Source organism: Maniola jurtina, chromosome 10 (genome assembly GCF_905333055.1).
Source record: "Maniola jurtina chromosome 10, ilManJurt1.1, whole genome shotgun sequence".
Lineage (NCBI taxonomy): Eukaryota > Metazoa > Arthropoda > Insecta > Lepidoptera > Nymphalidae > Maniola > Maniola jurtina.
This window is the reverse complement of record NC_060038.1, coordinates 3,188,823-3,201,337: the sequence shown is the minus strand read 5'-3', so window position 1 is coordinate 3,201,337 and position 12,515 is coordinate 3,188,823. Positions and strand designations below refer to the sequence as shown.

Genomic DNA, 12,515 nt, shown 5'->3' with positions numbered 1-12,515 from the left:
AATATTAGCGGAAGAGAACAGAAAAATGAATTTTAGATTAAAGGCTAAATTTGAGTGCTACTGTAGACTGGCAGGTAAAGTTGCGAGGGTAAATAGTTTGGAATTGAATTGAGTTTATCTGCTATTTTCTAATTATATCGGATGGAAAGGGGTGCTGCGAGTGCTCTAAAATTAAGTTGCAATCATAATCAATACCAATGTATCAATAAAACTGTATATTCCTTCTAGTTAAGTTAGCAAGAATATTAATTTAATTAATTACTATCTTAATTTTTTTTTTGTTTTGTTGAACTAAGTCTTTGTCATTTTGGTTGTGAAGTTTACATGTTACTTAAGTTTTAATTTTTTTTTAAAAGCGATGAGACTCGCTTAAAACAGGATGGCCGAGCTGTAAGCTTGGCCCATATTAATTATCTATAAAACATAGTTGGCGCCACTCAAATCATAACATCATATTAGAAGGCGTCATTGATTGGCTGAAGTTGTTCAACATCTGATCGATAAACGTACTGTATATAAAATTCTTATAGTTTTTAGTTGATGAATTGTAGCATAATAAAGGATAATATTTGTAATCAATATATAAGATGAAAACATCTTTATTACTTAGATGATTTGTGAAACGAGCTTGATGATTTGTATATTAGTCACTAAGTTTATTCATTGTACAATTTGGATTGGCCGATAACGATAAGATAAAAAGGGGAGTGGCTAATAAACGTGGAGAGGTTACCTGTAAGAGTGGTTTTAAAACGACGACATTCAAAAATATACTAACGTAAGAGGAACAACATTTATTTGACACAAATGTAAAAGTTAATAAATTTAAATATGAAATAAAAGTGTAATAATTTATCATAAAGATTGTGTTTGTGATTTCGTCAGACCTTACCCAAAACTCCTCTCTTCGAATTTATTGTGGTTCTTCGCTTTACTTTATTCTCACACCCGCAGCAACAAATTTTCAAAAGACGTCTTAACTTTGAGACGGTGCACAATTTTTTGCTAGTTTGCAATTACTGTCTTTTTGCTGAGAATCCCGTAGTAGGTAAACCTGGTTAGAAATAAGGCATGTTAAGTAAAATAGGCTAAATTGTCCTTTGCAAACTAATTCCACAGTATTATGAGAGACACAATAGTCCGACGCCATTGACCTCGTGGTAAGTGACGACTACGATGACCTTTCAAGCTAGTTCTTTTTAGGGTTCCGTACCTCAAAAGGAAAAACGGAATCCTTATAGGATCACTTTGTTGTCTGTCTGTCTGTCCGTGCGTCTTGTCTATCAAATAACCTATAGGCTACATTTCGTTGACCTAAAATTATGAAATTTGACAGGCAGGTAGGTAGGCACAAGGAAATGAATAAATCCGAAACCCATGAATTTGTGGTTACATCATTAAAAAAAATTAAAAATGTGTTTAAATTTTCATAGTAAGATAACTGTATCAAGTGGGGTATCATATTAAAGGGCTTTACCTATACATTTTAAAACAGATGCGTAATAGTTTATGATTTATCGAGCAAAATGACAAAAAAATACTCGAGTACGGAACCCTCGGTGCGCGAGTCCGACTCACACTTGGCCGGTTTTTTTAATTATATCCATCTACCATTCTGAAATGACTCTCTAAAATGATTCACATGGGGTTTTCAGTCACGTTGTTGAATGAGATTTGGTGTAGGTAAGATTTAGCAATCCTTTGCACTGTGGGCATCGGTGTCTGTGGGTAGGAGGAACCCTTTTAAAAAGGCTGGTTAGAATTCAAAATATTATACTTACTTGCTAAGTTGAAAGTTATGCTGCAATATTTCTTGTTCAACGTTAAGTAAGTTAGCTAGGTACTTTGTTTACTTGTAGGTTGGAGCCGTTCTCACATAACCACGTTTTACGACTCGTGATGCTATAAACACTTGCCGCCTGTATTATATTAAAGAAAATAGTGTGCCATGTTACTTTACTTCAACACAGCAGTAAAGTTACATTTTTAGCAGGGCTTGTTTATTATTTTATCTCTTTGATGTTGGTTAAGATTTTTGTATGAGTAGTGTGGCTTTGTTAATCATCAGCATCATTATTTTACCCACATAAGCCTTCCGAAAGAGCGCCACCAAATTCAATCCTCAGCCTTCCTCATCCAATCACTTCTCGCCACCGTTTATATCAAATCGTTAGTTCATCGTACTGCAGAGTAGCCTCAATAGGTAGGTACTATATGCTTATAATATTATGTACATACGCGATCTCGACTCTGAAACTTTCCGGTTCCAAAGGCTCCCATGACATCGTTTGCACCTTTGCACCTTGGTTTGCATTTTGCATATTAAGTAGATCTCTTTATTTCGTATCTTATCCATCAGAGGAACCTCATACACAAGCTCCTAACACACCTCCAAAGCTCTGTGACTCTAAATTAGTGGATCGAGACAGTTCTTTAAGTGATGACGCAAATATCAGTCGATTGGGTTTTGGGAGTGTACCCCATTTTTATCCCAAAAACCCAACAATACATAATTTAACTAACGTAAGTGGTCACCGCGACGAATGAGGACTTCAGGTTAAGGGCTGGAATTCAAATAGCTAAACCAATTTCGTAAACATAATGGGTTTATGTGACGCGATTCGCTAACTCAGTGTGTAACGCTGAGTGATAGCCACCGATCTCATTTGACATTTATTTTTAATTAATTGAAGGTTATCTACGAAAAGTTATTCTAGTATCACTCAGTAAAGCAGCAATGTAGAACCAACCAATGTGAAATGGGCACAGTGGCTATCATTCATTGTTATACACTGAATTAGCAAGTCGACCTGATGCTCCTTGTTTTGTTGCAATTTAAATGCCAAAGAACATCTCTATTGCTGCTTAACAGCCATGCATCTTTAAGGATGAAATGTGTATTTCCCATCGATGTATTTCCCCATTTCTGTTTAGCTTCACGTGTTAGAACGCTCCCTATTTGTGTTTCAGTGGAGGTAACCGGATACAGCGCGGATAACTGCTCGGTGTCGTATACGTCTTTCAACAACGAGACTCTAGTCGGCTCTGTCATCCGATCCGCCAGCGTGTTGGTGCTCCCCGAGGGACTGCATAGGAGTGACACGCAGAGTGCATACTTTTGTGCTAACGGTTAGTAATATTATATGGAAAGATTATTTCCTTCGTCTTTTACTTTTTACTTATTCTTCAACTACGCTAAGTTGCTCTTTTTTGATTAAAAAAACTGAACCTCGTCTTGCAAACTCAAAGTGGTGGTTTAATTTTTGCAAACTACGCCATCTAAAAATTAGCATAGCAAAGAGAAAGTTTATAATTTCAAAAGAAAAGGCTAGATAGGTATAAGCTTAAAAAGCTAGCAAGTCCAAGATTTACATTCCGATCGAGTGCCTTAATTAAATTAGGCAATTTAGTAGGTTTTGCAAATACCAGCGTCATTGATGAATTTCCTCTAATTCATCTTTCTTTGCATGTGCCTTACTTGGCTAAGTAAGTGATTTCACTGTTCTTATTTCACTCCACTTCCTTATGTTTCAAAGCCATACTTTTTCATCATCCTACCGCTCTTTTTACTGCGAGTTTCCTCATCATGATTGCCTGTATCAGATAGCATTCGTGTTGTGTGTGCTTTTTGGTTTTGACTTCTAACTAACTCAGTGTTATTCTTTTTCTGAATACACTCGTAGATAACAAAGAAAATTGTAGATAAAAAAAAGTTATCATGGCCTATTATTTTTTATTAAACTTAGCTTTGTTGAAATCAATTCCATGTATCCTAAAACTTAGTTTACCATATTTCAGAGCATCTCGCGGTCTCATCCCGTGGCTCATGGGAGTGGCAATGGGTGGCTGCACCGCGAAACCGAGCGGGGCTGGTGTTGGAGCTGCGGGCTCAAGGAGCTGCCCATGTTGCCCTGTCTGCTATACGAGAACCTTCAGATGACATGTACCGAGTTGTTTTTGAGAGGACTCGTGTTTGGATTGCTAAGGGAAAACATGGTAAGAAAAGCAGGGTTTCGGTTTTTTGACTGCATTTAAGTTAGGTGTAAGCCTGCTGCTAGAGCTGTGGGCTCAAGGACCTGCACATCTTCTTCTCTCTGGGCTGGTTTTCGCACTTAAAATGTCTTCTTGTCTGCTACACGGGATCCTTCGGATGACATGTATCGAGTTGTTTTTGAGAGAACTCGTGTATGGATCTATAGATCCAGAGTAGTCATCGTGCTTTACACCTGTGAAGTGAACCTACTCCTTGTAAACTTATGATAAACTAGCTGATACCCGTGACTTCGTTCGCGTGGATATAGGTTTTTTAAAATTCTCGTGGGAACTCTTTGATTTTCCGGGACAAAAAGTAGCCTATGTGCTAATTCAGGGTATAATCTATCTCCATTCTAAATTTCAGCCCAATCTGTCCAGTAGTTTTTGCGTGAAGGAGTAACAAACATACACACACACACACACACACACACACACACACATACAATTTCTCCTTTATAATATTAGTGTGATTGATCACGTATTGACTAAATTATGATTAACAAACGAATCTATTTGCTTATAGGCTACGATGTCCATCTAGCGAGTGCAGAGCAAACAGAAAGTGACGAGGAATGTGCTGGTGCTAACGCCTGGTGTGCGTGGTGGGTATGGTGGGAAGGAGGACGATTGTCGGTCGGTCGCGGTGCCTCTCCATCTGAACGAAGACTGCTGGTGTGGCCACTGACGTCCGATATGAGGATCAAATACGTTGGATTTAGTGCACTGTGGGGAGATAAGGCTGATTTCAGGTAAATGAACTCAATAAATGATGGTTTGAGTGGTTAGTAATTAGCTGTGGTGGATGTGGTGAGTGTGGTGGGAAAGAGGACATCTGTCAATGTATGTCAGTCGTGGCACCGATCGTTCTGAACGAAGACTGCTGGTGTGGCCACTGACGTCATATGAGGATCAAATACTTTGGATTTAGTGCACTGTAATAAGGCTGATTTTAAGTAAATGAACTCGATAAATGAGTGCTAAAGCTAGTTTTCATAATTCATATTATATGTTAAAACACGCGAGCAAAGCCACCTGCAAGGGCACACCATACACGAAAATAAACAAAAATAAAAATGGAAAGATTTTTTTTTTATTCAAATAAAAATTTTACAAGCGCTTTCGAATCGTCATTTAAATCTACCACTGCACTGGTTCGAAATACCTTTCCAACCGAGAAGAACCAGCAAAGCGTTGATCTTCATCAATTAAATATTCCTCTTTCAGAATATGGAACTTCAACGAGGAAGCTGGTTTCTCTCAAGTTCTGGAACTGGGACTTCCTCACGGCGTAGTCCCTGGCTCCGCGAGTGGAACACTTCTAGTCTCCGGTGGTCTTCACCTGCCGCTATACAGCCTTCAAACAGACTCCTCTGACCAATGGGCAGATGTGTGGAGAGATTCCCAGCTATCAGCCGCTTCAGCTAGTTTGGCTCCTTTGTTGGCTTTGGAGCATATTCCGCATTTGGTTGACGAGAATGAACGGGAGAGGATTTTGAAGAAGTTGCCAGAACAGGTGATTGTTTTAAATTTACTAATAAATCATTTATGTCTAGTTGCGTGAAATGTGCTTGAAAGTATGCTATGGTTACCGATAAACTTTGGCTGCCAATAAAAGCAAAGTAAGTTGCACAAATTTATTATTATTGCCATCTCCATAGTTAAGATTAAAGAAAAATTTTAGGTTTTAAGTTAAAAAAAAACCCTGCAATCCATTTTGCTTTCACTAAAGGTCAAAGTTTAACCGTAAACGTAACGTAACGTTAACCGTTTGTCATACAACTGGATCTTGAATTGATCTCATAATTTAGTAAAATAAAGGTAGAAGAAAACAAAATTCACTCAAAGTTACTCCTGAGTGATGATCTATCTTATCTTCAAATACAGCAAAACATAAACATTCACTTTAATGTTAAGAATTGCAGAAAATGGACCTATTGTCTTAATCATTGTTTATTTTTTAAAGGTCCAAATTCTCCTCTCGTTCCGCAAAAGCGATAATTCATTTAGTGACCATCCCGCTGTAAGCAGTCACTTATCAACGATCAAGATCCTGGAAATTCTTAACAAAATACAATCATACTATCCGGTCGATCCAAATCTACTACAATCTATCAAACATTGGATACAATCAAGACAAAATCCTGATGGATCTTTTACCCCGCTATCGGCCGATAAAGAAGTTGATTACTATCCGGTTGAAATCAAAAAAACTAACAGTTCTGAAAAAGAATTTGATGTAAACGAATATTACTATTATGATAAAGATGGGAATATGACTGAAGAAGAAGTAGAGTGGGAGAGAACGGTTGAAGTAACTGCTGAAACTTTGGTAGCGTTGTTGGAGGTTGGAGTTGAAAATCAATTGGATGCAGATATAGCAAAGAAAGCTCAAACCTATTTGGAGAAAAATCTGTTTAACCTTACTTCGCCAGCTGCCCTAGCTGCAACTGTATTGGGCCTTGTCTTAGCCAGGTATTTTTTACACTAATGTCAGGTTTTACCAGGCTTCATATAATTAGAAACGATTTAAATGTGGCATTTTGTTTTTATGGCAATTAAAATTCTAATCTTTCAAAGGATATATTAGATATTTAAAATTAAATTGGTCAGATATGGTTTTAATTTTATTACAGGAGTCCTATCGTACCAGAAGCATTAGTGATCCTCAGAAATGCATCAACAACTGAAGAAGGAGAATTTGGATGGCCAGCGCCGAGGAAGGATGCTGCAGACTGGCTTTTAGAAGAAACTTCGAGGAATATTAAAACTACTTCTTACGGTAAATATCTACAAAGGAAACCAGGTCAATTTTATTTTATAATTATTGATTTGATTGATATCAGAAGAATACTATTTGCGTATACAGATTTAACAAAAACTACCAGCCGCATATCCATCTGTCTGTCTGTCTGTCTGCTACGTTTTCACGGCCCAACCGCTGAACCGATTTTGATGAAATTTGGTACAGACTTGAGATACATCCCGGAGAAGGATATAGGCTACTTTTTATCCCGGAAAATCAAAGAGTTCCTACGGGATTTCAAAAAACCGAACTCCACGCGGGTGAAGCCGCGGGCATCCTCTAGTGACTACATAAATCTGGAATAGCACCGGTGTTTGCAACTTGAAGTCTATGTCAACAGAGCCAGCCAGAGCATATACAATGACCAGCCAACCCTTTCTCCCTTGAACTAGATCACAAATCTTTTAATTCGTTGATATTTGAGATAAGGTAACTTACTGGTGCCAATAAAATCTATAAAGTGATTAGTGAGTGCGTTTTATTTGCAGAAGCAGTAACAATGGAACAATACGTGGCCGGAGTCAGGGTTCTGCTAGCAGCGTGTGCGAGAGGAGCTCTAGCAGAAGGAGAAGCGGCAGCGAGGTTCCTATACTATCGAGCTTCGACCCTGCAGCGGCATCCAAGCCTCGCTTACAGCGCTACTAAAGCGGCCGCGCAGTATGCCGCATTGGCTCATGATAGGTGAGTTTTTTTAATATAAATGATGAACAAATAAACAGGCCTGATGTTAAGTGATCGCTGCCCATGAAAATTTACAGCACCAGAAGACCGCCAAAAAGCTGCCGAGGTTTCAGGAATTTGTTGACCCGGCAATCCGTACGATTCGTTGAAAATATGTTTCCTCTTGGTTTTTTAAATGATAAAATATCTGATATAATTGCATCATTTTCACGGGTCAAGTCATGACAGGAATGAGAACGCTTAAGTAGACTACCATCACGCTAGCCAATTACAAATTTTTAGACTTCACACACCTTTGAGACATAATGGGTAACTCTCAGGTTTTCTCACGATGTTTTCCTTTACAGTCAAAGCAAGTGATATTTAATTGCTTGTATGGAACCCTGACCCTCAAATAAAAGGCTGAAGTACTAACCACTAGGCTATCGCGGTTTTCTTTTATAATTGCATAAAACTTTATTTCAGGCATCGAGCTCTCACAGTGTCTCTTGCAACAGCAGGAATGGAACTAACAGATACGCTAGAACTTCGCGCAAAAACTCCGCCCAGGCCTTTGCAACTGCCTGGTTTGCCGACCAAAGTCTTTGTTTACGCTACTGGTGCTGGATGCGCTACTGTACAGGTACATATCTCTAAAAACCAGCCATATACGAGTCAGACTCGCGCACCGAGGTTTCCGTACTCGCGTATTCTTTCCAACATTTTGTACGATAAATCAAAAACTATTATGTATAAAAATAAAGAAAAATCTGTTGTAGAATGACCAGGTAAAGCCCTTTCATATGATACCCCACTTGGTATAGTTATCTTACTTTGAAAATACTAATTATTTATTCATGAACACATTTAATTATTTTTTTTGTGATGCAATCTCCAATTCACGGTTCTACCTCCCAAATTTCATGATTCTAGGTCAACACTTATTGGGAAGTGAATTGAATCCACGCTCTCCTCATTAATATTGATAATAATAACCATGACCAAAAGCTTGTCGTAGTCTAATTCGTGTAGTGTGTAAACGCATATTTTCGTTACAGGGAACCATATCTTATTCAACTTACACGCCAAAACCAGCAAACGCACTACTCAGTATCCGAGCTGGAATCATTGAAGAGATTCGCCCAGAGAGGAGCAGCATCGAGGACTTGCAAGGAAACTTGCCTACCCTAATCATTAAAACATGCTTCAAGTAAGTAACAGATACCTATTTACAGTTGCTAATTTCATCCATTTTAACGATAAAGATACGAAAAGCCAAAAGATTTACTAGTCAGTGATATAAATATTTTGTACCTGTACCAATTGGGTTTATGTAAATTATTTCTATTTTATTTTAGGTGGAAAGGCAAAGAGCGGTCTGGTATACTGCGTCTAGAATCATCACTCTTCTCGGGCTATGAACTGCATTCAGTCAACCCGGTTGTATTAGATGGTGCTACGTTCGCCGATTTACATTATGGCTCTCGTGGCGAATCCGTTTGGTTTGTTTTTACTAATGTAAGTATCAAGTGTCTTTAGTAATTCGAATATTAAGCTTATCAAACCGTTGAGTAGGTACGCGTCGTATTCCTTATTGCTGGCGGTTCGTCCGTCGTTACATTCCATAAACTATGCTCAGTATTTTATGATAACACTAGATTTGTATAGTGAAAGGGTTTAATTGAGTGGTCGTTTTTACATCTCCCGGGATTTCTCCATATCCCTGAGGGATATGGCCAAATCCCGGTTTATGCCATTCCTTGTGACATTATTTTAAACACTGTCTACATTTTGTTAACAGATAAGCTCCACCTGTCCAGTTTGCGTGACCTACGAGGCAAGATCGAGATTCGTTATAACAAGTCTTCGACCAGCATTTGCTAAAATCTACCCTTCGAGCAGACCCGACTTAGCCGTAGAAACATTTTTCCATGCGAGACCTGGTAGTCCTTTACTCCGAGGTATCACTGATGATGATTTTATTACTTGGTTCGATAAAACTCAACTCGCCAGTCTAAATTCTAGAGCAAGTATCGATAATATCTGTGAGTGTGGTCGCATTTGCAGCAGAGATTATGAATTTCGAAAAGACTATGAAAAGATACATAGTGTCAATAATACTAGCAGTGAAATTAACAAAATGGATGACTGGGTAAGTACAGAGCCTACGACACAATTTGTCTCACAGAGTACTGTAGCTATCGCAGAAGATCCGATTACTGAAACTGTAACAGAAACTTCACCTTCTACTATTGAATTAATTGCTGTAACATCAAATATTATTTCAACCAGCGTTTCTTCAAATAGCGTTAGCTCTACCAATTCAAATATTTCGACGGATAATTTCACTAAACGTGTTGACGATCCTATTATAATTCCAACTATGACATACTTTAATAATACTGAAAATCAGGAAACCAGCAATGAAATAAAACCAATAATTCCAAATGTTAATGGAGAACTAATAGTTCAAAAATTGCCTTCAGTTGCAAACTATCCAAAGAAACCAGAATTGCGAAAGAAACTACTGCCTCGACGAAAAGGTACACTTAAAGCTACTTATGGAGATAAACACGAAAGATTTTTTGATAAGTTAAAACCTTTGGATGACAATATGAACATTACAAATAAAAAAACAAACATTTCACGTCTAAATAAAATAATTGACAAAAAAAATATGCAAGAAATAATTAACATCAGCACAACAAATCCACCTATCTTTACAACTCAGAAGTTTGATCCTACTGAGAAAAAAGAAATATTATTTAGTACAACTTTAAACAATGTAGAGAAGGAAATAAGGCATACCACCAAACCAATTTTTATTAGTACTCAACCAGAAACAACCGCAGTACCTCACAACATAGCAGCTATCACAAAGAGCAATATCAAAACAGTTCATTACAGGACAAAGAAACCTAAACCAAAAACTCAGATAAAGAAGCCAATTGTATTTCACAATCAAAGCTATGACAAGCATAATGATGATAATAAAACAGTGAAACCAGAAGTGATAATTAATAAGACAAAAACAAGAGCTATTTTAACTGAACAATATATAGCAAAACCGCTTAAATCTATCAACAAAGAAATTCACAAAATACCATCTACACCGATTTCTGAAACTTCAAAATCTCTTAATAACCATCCAAAGCCTGACATTGCTCCTGAAAATAGGGGAGGTTTTGAAATATTAGACAAAAATAACATTTGGGAACTACTCAAAGAAGGCCCAGATCCGAACACATCCAAAATCGATGATAAAGTTCAGGTTCACAATAGATTAACCGATGTGTCAAATTTAACACAAAACAGTAATCGCTCTTTATAAACTCTGTTGTTATATAATGTTTAAGGCACAAAGACTTCAGCATATTTTTATAATACTCACTCCCATTATTTCAATGAAATGTTAATACTTTATAAATTTTCCGTAAAAATAACTCATGTCAAATTCCTAGAGCACATTCATTGTTGATTGTTAGATCGGTAATGTTGCACTAATTGTTCATACTTGTTTAGGATAATCAAATGTAAATAATGGAGTGTATTGTGTAATATTTGAAATGATAAACTTAATGTTAAAGATAATGTGCTGTGACTATTTCGATGTGTGTCTTGCTGTATCATTAAGTACTAGAAGCCTGATTTGAAAGCAATGTAATAAAAATGAAAAGATTGCCAAATAATTAGCTTACATTTTTCATTTTGCATTAGTTCAGACTTCAGATGGACTTCCTTGTTTGTAATAAAATTTATAAATTATAATAAAAATACATTAGAATCAGCTAGAGTCGCCAAATTAGTAACTTATGGAATCATCTTGAATTCTATAATGTACCTACTTTTAAGATTTAGTTTAAAAATATCTACATTTCTATTATAAGATATCGGCGTAAGTCCAATGGTTGTAAAAATATTAAATTTTAGCATAGATGATGTAAGATACAATTTGTAAATATTTTCAAGTTGCCAAGCCCGAATACCTACTAATTATGATAGTTTTTCTAGTCCTATGTCTTCTTAGATCATATTCGTATTAACCCTCTAGTGATTATGAAACGTAGATCTTAGCATAATAATTATGCGATGCCCCAGAATTTCCATCCGTCTAATCTATTCTTCTGTATCTATTGTATGTAACGTAGAACTTCTGTAGTCGTTCTTAGATGTTTTGTGTTTTATTTATTAGAAATTAGAATATCTGTTTCTAGTATTATATCTACAATACATTCTACGTTAAACTTGTAGAAACTACTATTCAATTATATTTATAATATCCATCTTCTAGAGTATATATTTCTAAAGTGCTCGCTACTTTTAACTTGTTTTTTATCTTAGATTTTCATGAAGAATTACTATTATGTCATTTACCTATTTCTCGAATATAATAGCATACCTTTTATTTTAATATCATGATAAAGAATATTCTGTCATTTCTATTAGATAAGTACTAATCTAAATTCAAAAATTGTTCTTCAGTTATTACCAATTTTTTACCATTGAAATACAATGTAGGTACGGCTTGTATTTTTTGATGTAGTAATTTAAATAGATATAAGTGTAATTTTAAGCTAGTTTATAATCTGCGTATAAATGTACGGTTGTATGAAAATAGGTGCTTGAGCGGAGGATTCTCGTCAATTTCGATGTAAAATAAAATACAGTTTGATGACATATTGTATCAAAGTATAGTTTTAAATTTTTAATTAATTTCTGTGCTTACTCGTAAGCTAGTCACTTATTTAATAATACCTCGATGTACTGACACAGATTAAATAGAATGGATAAAGGATAACACAGACTGAGCGTTTTATTTATTGAAACCATCTTCTAAATGCGTAGACTCAGATGCAAAAGTTGAACAGAAATCTAACTGAAGATTGTCAGTTTAGGATAGCAAATTTTGTTCAACTGAATTATTCTGTTACCTTAACTCATCACCGACACACTACTGAGCACGGATCACCTCTCGAGTGAAAAAATTGTAAGTACTTAGATTATCACACTGGCCAAG

General features: G+C 36.4%; 1 protein-coding gene across 2 annotated transcripts in view; it reads left to right on the top strand.

The window, feature by feature from the left end:
* The window catches only part of LOC123869026 (C3 and PZP-like alpha-2-macroglobulin domain-containing protein 8), a 234,718-nt gene extending 222,418 nt beyond the window's left edge, over window positions 1–12,300 (top strand). For both annotated transcript variants that reach the window (XM_045911747.1, XM_045911748.1), the window contains exons 15-25: window positions 2,971–3,129; window positions 3,799–3,996; window positions 4,559–4,784; window positions 5,260–5,548; window positions 5,999–6,507; window positions 6,669–6,814; window positions 7,327–7,519; window positions 7,985–8,141; window positions 8,557–8,708; window positions 8,857–9,016; window positions 9,300–12,300. In XM_045911747.1, coding sequence (XP_045767703.1) covers window positions 2,971–3,129; window positions 3,799–3,996; window positions 4,559–4,784; window positions 5,260–5,548; window positions 5,999–6,507; window positions 6,669–6,814; window positions 7,327–7,519; window positions 7,985–8,141; window positions 8,557–8,708; window positions 8,857–9,016; window positions 9,300–10,829 — 3,719 coding nt within the window. In that variant the 3' untranslated portion in view covers window positions 10,830–12,300. The remainder of the gene's footprint in view (window positions 1–2,970; window positions 3,130–3,798; window positions 3,997–4,558; window positions 4,785–5,259; window positions 5,549–5,998; window positions 6,508–6,668; window positions 6,815–7,326; window positions 7,520–7,984; window positions 8,142–8,556; window positions 8,709–8,856; window positions 9,017–9,299) is intronic.
* Window positions 12,301–12,515: the final 215 nt, after the last annotated feature.